At 38.9% G+C, this 16,877-nt stretch overlaps 1 protein-coding gene across 1 annotated transcript in view; it reads right to left on the minus strand.

The window, feature by feature from the left end:
- Positions 1 to 16,877, minus strand: part of SLC35D2 (solute carrier family 35 member D2) — a 54,177-nt gene that overhangs the window by 26,447 nt on the left and 10,853 nt on the right. The window contains 3 exon segments of the mRNA XM_024753898.1: positions 1,738 to 1,805; positions 8,373 to 8,459; positions 10,385 to 10,418. Coding sequence (XP_024609666.1) covers positions 1,738 to 1,805; positions 8,373 to 8,459; positions 10,385 to 10,418 — 189 coding nt within the window.

A 16,877-nucleotide genomic window follows, 5' to 3' on the forward strand; every position in this document is an offset into this window, starting at 1 on the left:
ATGAAAATGCATGAGTTAATAGTGATGGTAAAAAACAAAACAAACAATAAACAACAACTCACTACTGAAGGTGACAGGACACTAATTTATTACTCTGAACATTTATAAATAAAGCTTTATCCTGCCTTTCCTGTATGATATGGTGAATGAAAGTTTGTATTTATTGAGGAAGTTTAGACAATTAATGTAGAAGGGGTGATATAGTTAGAAAATCATCATTTTTCAATTTGAAATGAAATAATGGATCTAGACAATGATCATCAATAGAGGCTAAAACCATTAGGGGAAAAATCGATGGGAAACATTCTAATGAAGGGACCAGACTGACCCCTTAAAATCATTAGAAGTGGAACTGATCCATTAAATATCATTAAAGGTGGGATAAAACATTATGTATCCCATGAGGTGATGCAGTAGAAGGAACCCAACATCACCAATAAACTGATGTTGCCTGAAAAATTTCTGAATCTGATCAAGCCTCTAGGACCAACTACCAGTTTATGGAAAATAGGGGAGAGAGAGAAACATACTACATGACACCACGTATAAGCAATCTTCCTTCCTTCCTCCTCAGTCTCACTTGCTGAAAGCCCCCACAGCACCCAAGAAGCCTTCATCTTACCTCTTCTGCTATGCATATAGAGAAGTGTTGAAGAACACTTGTAATAAAGATGTTTGTAAGATCACTACAACAAGAAGGCCTCATCTGCGAGGCAGAGACCCCCAGTGCGGCTGGGCAGCTATGAGGGTAACTGAAGGCATCCCCACGCTGCAGGTGGGCTCAGAGACAGGGCAAGAGGATATGTAGCAACACAGCAATAGCACCTACCACAGGGGGTTTTAATACAAATTTAAGACCATTAAGGAAAATTGACTGTCCTAATCCCAGAAGGAAACAACAAAACAACTAAAATATGTAACTAAAAACAGTATTGGACATTTTGTTTTTCACAACCACCACAATCTGTCCTTTCCAAACAAGAGTGAAAGGCAACAGGCCTAATTTCACATTTCTCAGTTTTATATGTACTTTCTCCTTCTGGTCTACCTCCTACCTGCCACTTTTCTTCTCTCCCTATACAAACAGGTTTCCTTCCATTTCTGTCACCCTTTGGTCAGACTTTATTTTCCCATTATTCACATCTTTTTCATAAGGTTTGTCACCCTAATGTGTGTTCATTAGTCTACATATTTCACACCACGTTTTCCAATTTATAGGATGACTTGGTCTTTGTACACTTCTATTTTCATTTTTGCAGTGACTTTTAACAGAGTAGTCAAAGGACCATAAAATAAATGCAAATGCAGATTTCAGAAGTATATATCACATACGTGAAAATAACGTCTGTCATTTATTTTTCCTTGTACCAAGGCTGACCTACACCAAATCTGACAGAATATTCCTGCTTTTATAAAACTGTGATGAAACCAAAAGTTACACAGAACCATATCCGTATAAATGAATCTTTCTGAATAAATCATACCTTCTCTATCTTGATTTCTATAGATCTCACATTCTATCTTCAGACTTGAACATAAAGAAAAATATATCAGCTTTTTAACATTTCTAAAGCATTATCAAATTAAATTCAAAACTCTACCTTATTTTCTTAAATTATGGAATATTATTGTCTTCTATATGTAGCCCAAGCAATATCTTGAAAAATCAAAGCTGGTCTTTGTGACACTAAAAGCAAACGAGTGAAGGCTCCAATCAACCATTAACCTGCACTCTACCTTAATTTACTTGTGCTTGATAATCCACTTATGTGGTTTCCAATGTAGAGGAGAGGCAGAGGAAACAGCTTCAATAAAAAAAGAAAGAATATTTGGTTAGTACTCCAATAACATTTTCTTTCATATATAAAAATGGTGACATTCACTCCCCATCAGTAAGCAAATCATTCTGAGTTCCTTTCCTTGCAATGACTATATTTTCCAGAATCCAGAACACATCATGACTTTCTCCATGTGATCAAAAAATAGTTAGGTAGGAAGTGAAATCCATAATCATGGTGGTGGTGTGGAGGCTGGATAGAAATGGAAATCTTGACCTTGCCCACATTAGTAGACTATTTCCCTAAAAGAAAGCTCTGAACAAGCACCTCTCTTAGGTGGAGACCCCTAGCCAGGTTGGTGAGTTGAGGATGGGTGTTTATCGCTTATAAACTGTATAAATATAGTTTATGAATGAGATTCAGAAGGCCATTGAAAAAGTGTGCAAACTTCTGTTATCTATGCATATATGCACTTTTCTGGACAAAGGCAAAACAAAGGTCTATATCCCATTGATGCGTCACACAGTTGGTGACACTTTCAAAAAGTTGTGTATACTGGCCACATTACTTTGGAGTTACTTTATTTGCTTTAAAGGCCTAGAATAATTAAATATCTACCAAGGTTAAACAATGTAGTTTGTAGTTGAATTAGGTTTACCGAGCTCTGAGCTCCTGAATTATTTTCTGATTGTTAAGAGAAATGTTATTCAGAACACACTGAAAAAGAGACAAAATGTAACACCTAGTCTTCCATAAACGAAAAAAAAATCCCTTCATAAGCTCATATGATAACTTTTAAGAACTTTTAAACTAATATAATACTCCATAGCTATCAAGATGAGTCCAACATTTCTTTTTCCACTAAAAAGACACTAAGCGTGCAACTCGGATATCTTTTGAAAGTTTTTTTGTTTGTTTGTTTGTTTGTTTTGCGGTACGCGGGCCTCTCACTGTTCTGGCCTCTCCCGTTGCGGAACACAGGCTCCGAACGCGCAGGCTCAGCGGCCATGGCTCACAGGCCCAGCCGCTCCGCGGCATGTGGGATCTTCCTGGACCGGGGCACGAACCCGTGTCCCCTGCATCGGCAGGCGCACTCTCAACCACTGCGCCACCAGGGAAGCCCCTTTTGAAAGATTTTTAAATACTATGTGTCATCTGCAAAAAAGTTACAGAATTTCTTTATTAGGAAATTTGCTCAAGAAACATAAGCAAGATAATGGATCCAGGACCTTCCCTTTTATTCATCAACATTGTAAATGAAAAATGTTTGGGCCTGCCATATCAGTAAACAAAGGATGTTGCAGCCTGGTGGCTTGATAGCCACTACAGCCCCCACTGAAAGTGAGCTCTGAGGGAACTCAGGATGGAGACAAACGGGCTGCGCACTGCCAAGCCCTCACTGCCAAGCCCTCAGTCACTGCAGTCACTCCCATGGTGCACCCTGAGGAGACTCAGGATGGAAAGGAAGAGGATACTGGTCCCAGATAGCTAAGGTCACATCAAAGGAATAATTTCAATGAGCCCAGACTCTTGCATCTTCCCATACACAGAAAAGCACTAAATTCATTAGCTTGAGATACTATCTGGCTTTCTTTAACTAACAGTAATCTTTTGAAGTTCCAACTACCTGGTCATTTTTGCAAAAACTCCTGTATATGCTGGCCCTTCCCTCACCTCTTTGGAGCAGTCCCTCAGAGCTACCTGAGCTATCCGAGAGACTGCCTCCTGGGCTTAAGTCCTCGTTTTGTCTGCAAAATAAAACATAATTCTCAACTTTTACGTTGCACATTTTTTTTCAGTCAACAAAATTCTGGTTAACAGTGTACAACTGACTCAACAATCACACAGCTGGTGATATTACAACTTTAGAGGTTCTTAGGTGTTGAAGAGAATCAGTTGCCCCTGTTTCCATATACAATTCAAAATAAAGACAGTACTGACTTCTAGTTTCTGATAACCATGGGCTAAATTATTTGTGCTAATTCCCCTGCTGATTAATCAATGCGTTAATTAATCAACTTTATAATCTGATAAGTTAGATATGCCTGTTTTGAATTCCAGGGGAACACTAAAAGAACTGAAACAGAGGAGTTCCACTGTGCATAATTAAACACTATCATTCACCAGTAAGATTTAACTAATTTAAAATTTTAGGCACCTATGGGAATTCCCTGGCGGTCCAGTGGTTAGGGCTCTGCACTTCCACTGCAAGGGGCACGGGTTCTATCTCTGGTCGAGAAACTAAGATCCCAAATGCCGCGAGGTGCAATCAAAAAAAAAAAAAAAATGTAGGCACCTAATCATACAGCCTCAAAATACATAAAACAAAACAAAAAACCTGGCAGAAATACCAAGAGAAATAGACTGTAGCAATATCTCTCTTCTCACATACTCTTAAAATGTGACTGACACTCCCTTCCATCCAGAGGTAGTGTCTATGTCCCTACAGCAAAAGGCAACTGGAACACAGAAAACAGGCATCTCAAAAAAACCTACAGCAAACAATACACTTAATGACGAAATATTAAAAGTTTCCCCTTTGAGATCAGACAAAAATGCCATTTCCATTTCTATCAACATTGCACTGTACGTCCTGTGCTATACAGTATGGCAAGTAAAAGAAGTGAAAGTTAGAATGTTGCAGATACAAAGACAATATACAAAAGATAAAATATGTACCTGAGAAGTGGAATATGTCCTGCCATATCAGTAAACAAAGGATGTCACAGTCACCAGCCATTGCAGCCACGACCTTTGCAGCCACAGCCTATGGTGAGCTGGTGAGCCCTGAGGAAACTCAGGATATGAAAACAAAGGATACTGGTCCCAGATAGCTGAGATGCATATCAAAGGAATGATTTCAGTGATCCCAGACTCTTGCATCTTCCCATACATAGAAAAGCTCTAAATTCCTTAAGTTGACATATCCGGTTTTCTTTAATTAACAATAATCTTTTGACATTCAGACCACCTGCCCTTTGTTGCAAAACTCCTATATGTCCTGGCTCCTCACCTCACCTCCTCAGAGCACTTCTCTTACAGTTACTTGAGATGCTGCCTCCCAGGCTTGAATTACTAGAAGTTCCCGCCGTATAAAACATAACGCTCAACTTTCACATTGTGAATAATTTTTTAGTGGATATACTTCTAACTTTCCAAATAATCTGGGGGTGTTTTGGCCGTGCCACGCAGCATGCAGGATCTTAGTTCCCTGACCAGGGATCAAACCTGTGCCCCCTGCAATGGAAGCATGGAGTCCTAACCACTGGACCGCCAGGGGAGTCCCCTGTTTTTAAAAGATACATGCAATAGCAAAGAAAAAAAAAAAAAAAAAGACGTACCTCAGAACAAATCTAACAAAAACTGTTAGAACTCTATAGAGAAAATTATAAAACTTTACTGAGGGCAGTTAAAGAAGGGGTATGTATACCATGTACATGGATTGAAAGATCCAATACTTTAAAGATGTCAACTCATTCCAAATTGCTTTAGAGCTTCAGTGCAATTCCAGTCAAAATCCCAAAAGGTTATTTTTCATAAAACTTGAAACCTGCTTCTAATATTCACATAAAAATGTGAAGAACCAAGAACTTAGGAGGAAAGACTTGCTCTACCAGATAGCAAGGCTTTGCATAAAGCAATAGTAATTACGACTGTGAGGTAATGGGGCAGAAACACAAATAGACAAATGAAAAAGCATGGAGAGCTTAGAAATATATGTGAACAATAGTACCACGATATAAGTGGCACAATATTAAGGATAAACTTTTCAGTTGAGTCTGCGACAAATGAAAAAATAAATGAAATTGTACCACTACCTCACACCATCCACAAAAATCAACTCCAAGCAGATTAAAAACCTAACTCTGAAAAACAATATATCTTTTATCGAGAAAAATATCTTCATAACCTCAGAGTAGGGAAGAATTTCCTAAATAAGGAAAATAGTGATTAATTATTAAGGAAAAGACTGATAAAATTTAACTATTTTAAAATTAAGATTCCTTTTCATGATAAGGAATACATGATAAAGGAATACAAGATAAATACATAATAAAGAAAATAAAAAGATATGAAACAGAGTGGGGAAATATATTTGTAATGCTGTATATAACTAACAAGAGGACTATCATTAATATATTTTTTAAAACTCCTACACAAATCAGTAAGAAAAATGGGCAAAAGTCTTGAACAAGTATTTCACAAAAGAGGATATCCAAATGGGCACTAAAAAATGAAAAGGCGCTCAACCTCATTAATAAACAGGGAAATGCAAATAAAAGCCAAGAAGATGTCATTATGCACCCACCAGATCAGCACAATTTAAAATGACTGGCATACCAAGGATTGGCAAGAATGAGGAGCAATAGGGACCTTCATGCACTTTCATCAGGAGTAGGGACTGGTACAACCACTCGGGGGAAGAGTTTGCCATTATCTACTCAAGCTGACAATACGCTCACCCTAGGAGTCAGCAGTTTCACTTCTTGATAAGCTTCCCAAAAAACTCACGCACACGTGCTGTTTTGGACTGAACTGTATCTGCTCAAAATTCACATTTTGAACCCCTAGCCCCCAGGTGACTGCATGCGAAGATAGGGCCTTTAAGGAGGTAATGAAGGTTAAATGGGGTAATAAATGTGGGGTCCTAATACAATAGGACTTGTGTCCTTATAAGAAGAGGAAGGGACACCAGGAGTGCATAGGCACAGAGTAAAGGCCACATGAGGTCACAGTGAGAAGGCAGCTGTCTATATGCCAAGGAGAGAACTCTCAGAAACCAATCCTGTTGGCACCTTGATCTTGGACTTCCAGCCTCCGGAAGTGTGAGAAAATAAATTTCTGTTAAGCCACCTAGTCTGTGGTATTTTGTTACGGGAGCCTTAGGTGACTCATACTTGTGCACCAAGATCCAGCTATCAGTATGTTCAGACAGTACTTTTTATTTTTCTAGGGCCCAAACTAGAAACAACCCCAATTACCATAAACAGTAAAACAGATAAATAAACTGTAATATATTTATACAATGAAAATAAAATAATACGGCTACACACAACAATGTGGATGAATCTTACCAACATAATATTAAGTGAAAGAAGCAAGATACAAAAGAATATATAGAGTTTAATTCTCTTTATATAACATCCAAAAATAGGCAAACCTAAACTACGTAATTCAAGGATACATACAAATTTAGAAAACTTACGAAGAAAGCAAGAAAATTATTAATACAAAAGTCAGAATAGTGGGTAAAGAAGGATTTTGTGATCCCATCTCATGACGTAGGTCATGATTACAAGGGTAATTATTCATTCAACTACACAGTCATGTATGATGCCTTTTTTCCTATGTCTAGATCATATTTCACAATTGTTCAAAGTATTTAAAAATTATAAGCGAAGTGTAAGCAAGCCCAACAATATTCTGATTTTTCTTTTGATGATTGGGTTAATATCTTTCCTATACTTCAATATTTTGTTTTTCTCCTTTTGTGGATGTCCCTGATTATTGATGCAGTAAGCATGTGCTTAGTCGACCTGATGAATAATCCAGAGCTAGATGCCAGTGTTTTTCCAGGCCTGAGAGACATGGCAGTGAACAAACCATGTGAGGTCCTCACTCTCAAGGAACTGCAGTCTGATTTAACCTCCCTAAATCCAAAAAATGTCACCATGATCGATTTAATACCACCTGTCGTATGGGATTGCTCTAGGAATTAAATGTCTGGCCTCATGCATGTCACCCAGCAACTGTACAATAAAAGTTAGTTCCGGGCTTCCCTGGTGGCACAGTGGTTGAGAGTCCGCCTGCCGATGCAGGGGACACGGGTTCGTGCCCCGGTCCGGGAAGATCCCACATGCCACGGGGCAGCTGGGCCCGTGAGCCATGGCCGCTGAGCCTGCGCGTCCGGAGCCTGTGCTCCGCAACGGGAGAGGCCACAACAGTGAGAGAGGGCTGCGTACTGCAAAAAAAAAAAAAAAAAGTTAGTTCCATTCCACATTCCCAGGAAGGAATGGCAGTTCTCATGTTTCTAGTTCCACCGTGGAAAAAAAACTACGTATATCAAAATGTGTTTATTCATCATTCTACTCACAACTGTTATCAATCCAAGCTAAAAATGAAAATTTAAAACAGGGATCAACAAATTGGGAGGGCCCAAGAGATAAATCTAACCCATCTTTTATTTATGCAAATAGTTTTATTAGAACACAACTACACCGATTCATTTATATATGTATCATCTACAGCTGCTTTCATGGTACAGAGCTGAATAGCTGCAGCAGAGATGGTCTGGCCCACAAAGCCTAATTATTTGCTATCTGGTCGTTTACCAAATAAGCTTGCCAATTCCTATTAGAAAGCTTTGTCATTTCAGAAGACACATAGTATTTATTGCTAAGCACATACTTTTACTAGTATTATGTTACATTAGTGGACCACTGAATGATATGAAACCTTTATTAAGAAGTTTCTACCCATTGCCAACAGGAAGCACATGTGTATAGAAATGGACCTGGACTCTTAAGATCACTTTGTAATTCTATAGCATTTCTACATCTTCCATCATAGCTATATGTACTTTCCATCACATACCTTAATAGGAATTTTCTTGTCAAAATCAGGGAAGTGAATTAGTTTACTTAGCTTGGACACATATAGTATCATTATGGTAACTGTCATCTAAAGAAAAGGGAAGAGAAAAACTTCAGCAACATATCTGGAAAGACTATTTGAGGTACAAATACATCATCAAAAGAAAAGAGGTTCACCAAAAAATATATATATATCTGAAAAGTCCATTTTCTAGGTTCCAAAAAACCTATTATTCCTTGAAATATTAAAATTGTTTTTCTTGCCACCGTATAGATTGCACCAGAACTATAGGCAAAAAGTATAACATCAAATATAACGTATATACGATATCTCAAGGGGCTCAAGGAACGACAACAGTGGGAAAAAGGAACGGTGAGCCTAAAACTGACCAGAGTGACCACAGTCGGTGAGGCTGCTTGTTGATCCTAGACCATCCTTCCTATGTACTGAGCATATGGTCACCTTACCCCAGAAAGTAAGTGTGGGGATGAAAGGAAGGGGGAAGGGAGGCAAACTCCACACATAAACGTATTTTGTAAAGTATAATATTTCTATAACACAAAAGTCAAATTAAGAGGAAAACAAACTTTAAAAGGGATTTATTTTTCTCTCCAATCTAGCCGGTGTTGCAAAAACATCTCATTCAAATGCTATTAATCTGGATTACACCAGGTATATCAGAAATACTCCAGATTATTATTATAAAATAAAAAGTTTTAATATCATCTTTCTACACACATTTTAGAACTTACTTTTGACCACATTAGGATGCAAAAATTTAAGGTCTCCTTCAAAATGATTATCATCCTAAACCTTGAGCCTGAGTGTACAAACTTAATACTTATAATAGATTTATATAACACAAGCCCACCCTGAATTATAATTGTAGTCTGTATATATGACTTACTTTATAATTCTTACAGAAATTTACCAACACTCGTTTAAAATATTCTTCAATTCAGACTTTTAAAATTTGGTCTGCTGGCTTCTTCCCCCACAAATTGCAAATCATAAACGTTTTTACCTTAATTGAGTACAATCCAGTGAATTTATTTGTCTTGGGCATTACAAAGGGCACATTACCACATATTATTTATTGATCTTTTAAAGTACTTTTTAACATATTTTCACACTGAACCATAAAGATATAAATTTTTTGACCTTAAGGAAAGATATTGTTTCCTCATGATTTTTTTCTCCCTAAAATGATGTGCAAAGAGTACCTAATTAGCAAAACATTTAACTAGAATAATGTTTAATCATATAAATTCCAGATTCACAATTTAAAATTTAGTTAACAGATACAATTTTTATAATTTTAAGTTTTTCTCCTTATAGACTAAAGGAAAACGAAAACAAAAAAACTTTGGTGCCTGTGTTACCACGTGCCTACTAGAAATCATCAGCATATGACCCAAAAAGTAAAAAAGCCACAAATTAATATTAACGGAAAATTTCAGAAACAGCCAAATGGGGTAAGTTTGAAAGTTTATCCAAGTTTGTCCTTACACTTGAGAACAAACATCGCAAACTTCAGGAAGGAAAGTGCAAACATGTTTTGTTTGGCCTGTAGAGAGTTTTATGAAAATATGAATCTGTTGCCACCATTTACAAATTAGGGGTTTGATGTAAAAATTAGATTTCCCTGATCCCTAGTGGGCCTCACCTCATCTCCCTAACCTTTTTCTTCTCAGGCACAGTGGCTTAAACTGTGCGCACTCATCTGTTACCCAGCAGACCTTGGAGGCTTTCAGTCTGCTGCCCCCTTGCTTTAGAGTAATTAAATTCTATTAAGGAAGTTAAAATTAGTTGTTTTTTCCTACAAATACAACTGCTCCTAAATTGTAAAATGAAATAAGATGTGTGTCAATACTTCATGTTGTTTCACCAAAAGTACCATGGTCCTCTGCCAGCTGAACAAGTTCGTAAATCACAGTCTTAAACAAAAGCACTTAAAATTTCATGATGTGTACTGACGAGTAATTAAGAGGGTAATTTTTTTTTTCACTTACCTGTCCAATTCCAAGAACAACTGGTGATGGGAAACTACAAAAAATATAGAATAACTAATATTAGCAACTGATAAAAAAGTTGAAGACAATATACAACACATAATGATAGGAGTTATTAAAAAGTCTTAGACTTTTTTTTCAGTCTTAGTGAAATTGTCAAATTTGTTCACTTTTCATTTGTTCATTTCTTTTCCATTTTTTAAACTGATCATTGCTAAACTTGGCAAACTTCTATTGCCCCTTGAGGCAGACTGTCATATTAACAAACAACACAATTCTATATGTAGAAAGCTAAAGTAATCTGGGGATAAATTACTAGAAATAATAAATAACTTTAGCAAGGTTACTGGATACAAGATGAGCACACGAAAAAAATCATTTCTATGTCTATATATCATAAAAACACAAAGAACATAAAATTTTAAAGGTATTCATTTACAATAGCACCCAAAAAACATCAAATAACACTAACTGGGTATTTTATGGTAATAAGGAATTATTTTTACTTTTTTAGGCATGAAATAATATTGGGGTGGTAGGGTTTTTTTTAACAAAAAAGTCCCTCTTATCTTTCAGAAATTCATATTGAAATGCATATGACAATACATTTTTAATTTGCTTCAAAATAATCTTGGGGGAGAGGCTGGGATTGAGAGGAGGAGTGATATAAATTTAACAAGGTTGTTGAAACTGGATGATGGCTACATGGAGATTCATCATACGGTTTTCCTTTTTTCAAAATAATATACCCAGGTACAAATCTAATAAAAGATTTCCAAGAAATACCTCTACATAGAAAACTATATATCAATATTTAAAAAATTAAAGAAGCCCTAAATAAATTTCATGGATTAGAATCAATATTGCAGTGAACCATTATCCACAAACTGACCTATAAAATCAAATCTCTCTGTAAAAACACCAGCAAGTATTTTGTGGAAACTGACTGATCCTAAGACTGAATGCAAAGGCAAAAAGCAAACATGATCCAAGATAATCCTGAAGAAAAACAAAGTTGGAGGAATGACTACTGGATGCCAGGATTCTTGTTTTTTTTTTTTTGGCTGCACCACACTGCATGCAGGGATCCTAGTTTCCCGACCAGGGACTGAACCTGTGCCCCGCAGTGGAAGCACGGAGCCCTAACCACTGGACCACCAGGGGAGTCCCCAGGATTCCATTTTAAAGTTACAATAAATGAGAGAGTGCGGTATTTGCACAATGATAGTCTAACAGGACAAAGCAAGAGAACACAGATGGGGACAGATACATAGCTTTATGGACAGATACATAGCTTTATGGAAACCTGATTCATGACAAAGATGACCATGCAAGCAGTAGGGAAACGGCCCTAGGTAACTGGAATCAGAATCTTAACCCCTACCTCATACCATACTTAACAAGGCAGCACATCACTTCACCGTGCTCACTCATTTTCCAGCCCTTCACTGGCTCCCAGTCATTCTCTCGGTCCACCAAAAAAGGGGGAATATCACCTAAAAAACCACCACCACCACCACCAACAGCAACACCTCAGCCCTCAATCTGTATGTCAAAGGGAAACATACCTATTTCAGATAGGGTAAGAAAAGAATAAAGAACCAACCTGCCTTATCAGAGAAAACTGAATGACTGTCTGGACCAGCACCACTGTGAGAATAAAATGAACTCTAATGGATGCCGGCTGTGCCACCCAGACACCCTCTTCTGGACTGAAGCACTCATTCCCCAGTCGCTCAAGAGCAACCTCAGCTGAAGAAAGCTGCCTTGCCAATAGCACCCCCACTGCCTGAGAGCAGCCTGTGCAGGGGTATAAAAGCCAGGGGCTTTCACCCCAATTCAAGACAGCTCTGTAGAGCCCTTCTAGCTCCAGAGGGCCTGGGATCAGGCTTTGTTGTGATAAAGCACAGCCCAGCTTCTCCCTCTACCTAATCCTGCTTCCCTCACTCCCCAAAAGGAGTGGGTCCCAAGAGCTCCACCCAGTATACTTCCCCCGTATCTGAGAGTCTCCTTGCCCAGTAATACAACCTGCAACATGAAGCAAAATAATAAAACCACAATATAAACAAACAACAAAAGGCTTACAGAAGGAAGACAAATAGATCAGCCTAGAAGAGAATATAACACAGATTGAGAAGCCACCCTTTATAAGTGCTTCCAGCTACGGAACACCTTAATAAGAAGATATCAATAAAACAAGAGCTCAAAATTGAGATAACAAAGCAATCAAGTGAGATGAAAAGGGAACCTACAGATCTAAGGAAAGCAACTGAGGATCAAAATAACATAACTGGGGGCTTCCCTGGCGGCGCAGTGGTTGACAATCCGCCTGCCAATGCAGGGGACACGGGTTCGAGCCCTGGTCTGGGAGGATCCCACATACCACGGAGCAACTAGGCCCGTGAGCCACAACTACTGAGCCTGCGCGTCTGGAGCCTGTGCTCCGCAACAAGAGAGGCTGCGATAGTGAGAGGCCCGCGCACTGTGATGAAAAGTGGCCCCCGCTTGCCACACTAGGGGGGCTGAGAGCTGAAGCTCAGGATTTGGAGCTTAGATCGCAGGGAGAGGACTGGGGTTGGCTGCGTGAACAAAACCTGAAGGGGGCTAGTGCACCACGGCTAGCCAGGAGGGAGTCCAAGAAAAAGGCTGGACTTGCCTAAGAGGCAAGAGACCATTGTTTCCGGGTACGGGAGAAGAGGGGATTTCCCCCCCTGTCTGCCCACAGAGGGCAGAGCACCGCCTAAACAAGCTCCAGAGAAAGGCGCAAGCCACAGCTATCAGCATGGACACCTGACACGGGCATGAAACGCTAACGCTGCTACTGCAGCCACCAAGAAGGCTGTGTGCAAGCACAAGTCACTATCCACACCTCGCCTCCCGGGAGCCTGTGCAGCGCACCACTGCCAGAGTAGTTACAATGTCACGCTGTTACAACGTCACGCTGTTACAATGTCAAGCCGGCCTCTGCCGCTTCAGGCTCACGCCACGTTCCATACCCCTCCCTCCCAACAACCTGAGTGAGCCAGAGGCCCCTAATCAGCCGCTCCTTTAACCCCCTCCTGTCTGAGGGAAGAAAAGACGCCCTCAGACGACCTCTACGCAGAGGCGGGGCCAAATCCAAAGCTGAACCCCAGGAGCTGTGCAAACAAAGAAGAGAAAGGGAAATCTCTCCCAGCAGCCTCAGGAGCAGCAGATTAAATCTCCATAATCAACTTGATGTACCCTGCATCTCTGGAATACCTGAATAGACAACGAATCATCACAAAATTGAGGTGGTGGACTTTAGGAGCAACTGTACACTTGGGGTTTGCTGTATGCGAATGACTAATTTCTGATTTTTATGATTATCTTAATTTAGTTTTTAATGCTTGTTATAATTGGTGGATTTGTTTATTGGTTTGGTTGCTCTCTTTCTTTTTTTATTACCTTCTTAATTTTAATAATTTTTTATTTTAATAACTTTATTAATTTTATTTATTTTTTTCTTGATTGCTTGCTTTTTTTCCCTCCCTTTTCTTCTGAGCCATGTGGCTGACACTTGGTACTCCAGCCAGGTGTCAGGACTGAGCCTCTGAGGTGGGAGAGCCAAGTTCAGGACATTGACCCACCAGAGATCTCCAGGCCCCACATAATATCAATGGGCGAGAGCTCTCCCAGAGATCTCCATCTCAACGCAAAGACCCAGTTCCACTCGACGACTAGCAAGCTCCAGTGCTGGACACCCCATGCCAAACAACTCGCAAGTCATGCACACAACCCTACCCATTAGCAGAGAGGCTGCCTAAAATCATACTAAGTTCACAGATACCCCAAAACACACCACCAGACGTGGTCCTGCCCACCAGAAAGACAAAATCCAGCCTCATCCACCAGAACACAGGCACCAGTCCCCTTCACAAGGAAGCCTCAAGGAGCCACTGAACCAACCTTACCCACTGGGGGCAGACGCCAAAAACTACAGGAACTACGAAACTGCAGCCTGCAAAAAGGAGACACCAAACGCAGTAAGTTAAGCAAAATGAGAAGACAGAGAAATAGGCAGCAGATGAAGGACCGAAGTAAAAATCCACAAGACCAAACAAAGGAAGACGAAATAGGCAGTCTACCTGAAAGAGAATTCAGAGTAATGATAGTAAAGATGATCGAAAATCTTGGAAACAGAACGGAAAAAATACAAGAAACGTTTAACAAGGACCTAGAAGAAGTAAAGAGCAAACAAACAATAATGAACAACAAAATAAATGAAATTAAAAATACTCTAAAAGGAATCAATAGCACAATAAGTGAGGCAGAAGAATGGATAAGTGACCTGGAAGATAAGACAGTGGAAATAACTACCACAGAGCAGAATAAAGAAAAAGGAATGAAAAGAATTGAGAACAGTCTCAGAGACCTCGGGGACAACATTAAACGCACCAACATTGAAATTATAGGGGACCCAGGAGAAGAAGAGAAAAAGAAAGGGACTGAGAAAATATTTTGAGGAGATTATAGTTGAAAACTTCCCTAATATGGGAAAGGAAAGAGTCAATCAAGTCCAGGAAGTTCAGAGAGTCCCATACAGAATAAATCCAAGGAGAAACACGCCAAGACACATATTAATCAAACCATCAAAAATTAAATACAAAGAAAAATATTAAAAGCAGCAAGGGAAAAGCAACAAATAACATACAAGGGAATCCCCAGAAGGTTAACAGTTGATCGTTCAGCAGAAACTCTGCAAGCCAGAAGGGAGTGGCAGGACATATTTAAAGTGATGAAAGGGAAAAATCTATAACCAAGATTCCTCTACCCAGCAAGGATCTCATTCAGATTCAATGGAGAAATTAAAACCTTTACAGACAAGCAAAAGCTAAGAGAATCCATCACCACCAAACCAGCTTTACAACAAATGCTAGAGGAACTTCTCTAGGCAGGAAACAGAAGAGAAGGGAAAGACCTACAAAAACAAACCCAAAACAATTAAGAAAATGGTAATAGGAATATATATACTGATAATTACCTTAAATGTAAATGGATTAAATGCTCCAACCAAAAGACATAGACAATCTGAACGGATACAAAAACAAGATCCGTATATATGCTGTCTACAAGAGACCCACTTCAGACCTAGGGACACACACAAACTGAAAGTGAGGGGATGGAAAAAGATATTCCATGCAAATGGAAATCAAAAGAAAGGTGAAGTAGCAATACTCACATCAGATAAAATAGACCTTAAAATAAAGACTGTTACAAGACACAAGGAAGGACACTACAAAATGATCAAGGGATCGATCCAAGAAGATATAACAATTGTAAATATTTATGCACCCAACATAGGAGCACCTCAATACATAAGGCAAATGCTAACAGCCATAAAAGGGGAAATCGACAGTAACACAATAATAGCAGGGGACTTTAACACCCTACTTTCACCAATGGACAGATCATCAAAAATGAAAATTAAAACGGAAACACAAACTTTAAAAGACACAGTAGACCAGATGGACTTAATTGATATTTATAGGACATTCCGTCCAAAAACAACAGAATACACTTTCTTCTCAAGAGCACATGCAACATTCTCCAGGATAGATCATATCTTGGCTCACAAATCAAGCCTTGGTAAATTTAGGAAAACTGAAATCGTATCTAGTGTCTTTTCTGACCACAACGCTGTGAGACTACGTATCAATTACAGGAAAAAATCTGTAAAATATACAAACACATGGAGGCTAACTATACACTACTAAATAACCAGGAGATCACTGAAGAAATCAAGAAGAAATCAAAAAATACCTAGAAACAAGTGACAATGAAAACACGGCGACACAAAACCTACGGGATGCCGCAAAAGCAGTTCTAAGAGGGGAGCTTATAGCAATACAATCCTACCTCAAGAGACAAAAAACATCTCAAATAAACAACCTAATTTTACACCTAAAGCAATTAGAGAAAGAAGAACAAAAAAAACCCAAAGTTAGCGAAAGGAAAGAAAACGTAAAGATCAGATCAGAAATGAATGAAAAAGAAATGAAGGAAATAATAGCAAAGATCAATGAAACTACAAGCTGGTTCTTTGAGAAGATAAGGAAAATTGATAAACCATTAGCCAGATTCATCAAGAAAAACAGGGAGAAGACTCAATAGAATTAGAAATGAAAAAGGAAAGTAACAACTGACACTGCAGAAATACAAAGGATCATGGGAGATTAGTACAAGACACTATATGCCAATAAAATGGAAAACCTAGAAGAAATGGACAAGTTCTTAGAAAAGCACAACCTTCTGAAACTGAATCAGGAAGAAACAGTAAATATAAACAGACCAATCACAAGCACTGAAATTGAAACTGTGATTAAAAATCTTCCAACAAACAAAAGCCCAGGACCAGAAGCCTTCACAGGTAAATTCTATCAAACATTTAGAGAAGAGCTAACACCTATCCTTCTCAAACTCTTCCAAAATATAGCAGAGGGGGCTTCCCTGGTGGCGCAGTGGTTGAGAGTCC

Source organism: Neophocaena asiaeorientalis, unplaced genomic scaffold, assembly GCF_003031525.2.
Source record: "Neophocaena asiaeorientalis asiaeorientalis breed wild unplaced genomic scaffold, Neophocaena_asiaeorientalis_V1.1 scaffold220, whole genome shotgun sequence".
NCBI lineage: Eukaryota > Metazoa > Chordata > Mammalia > Artiodactyla > Phocoenidae > Neophocaena > Neophocaena asiaeorientalis.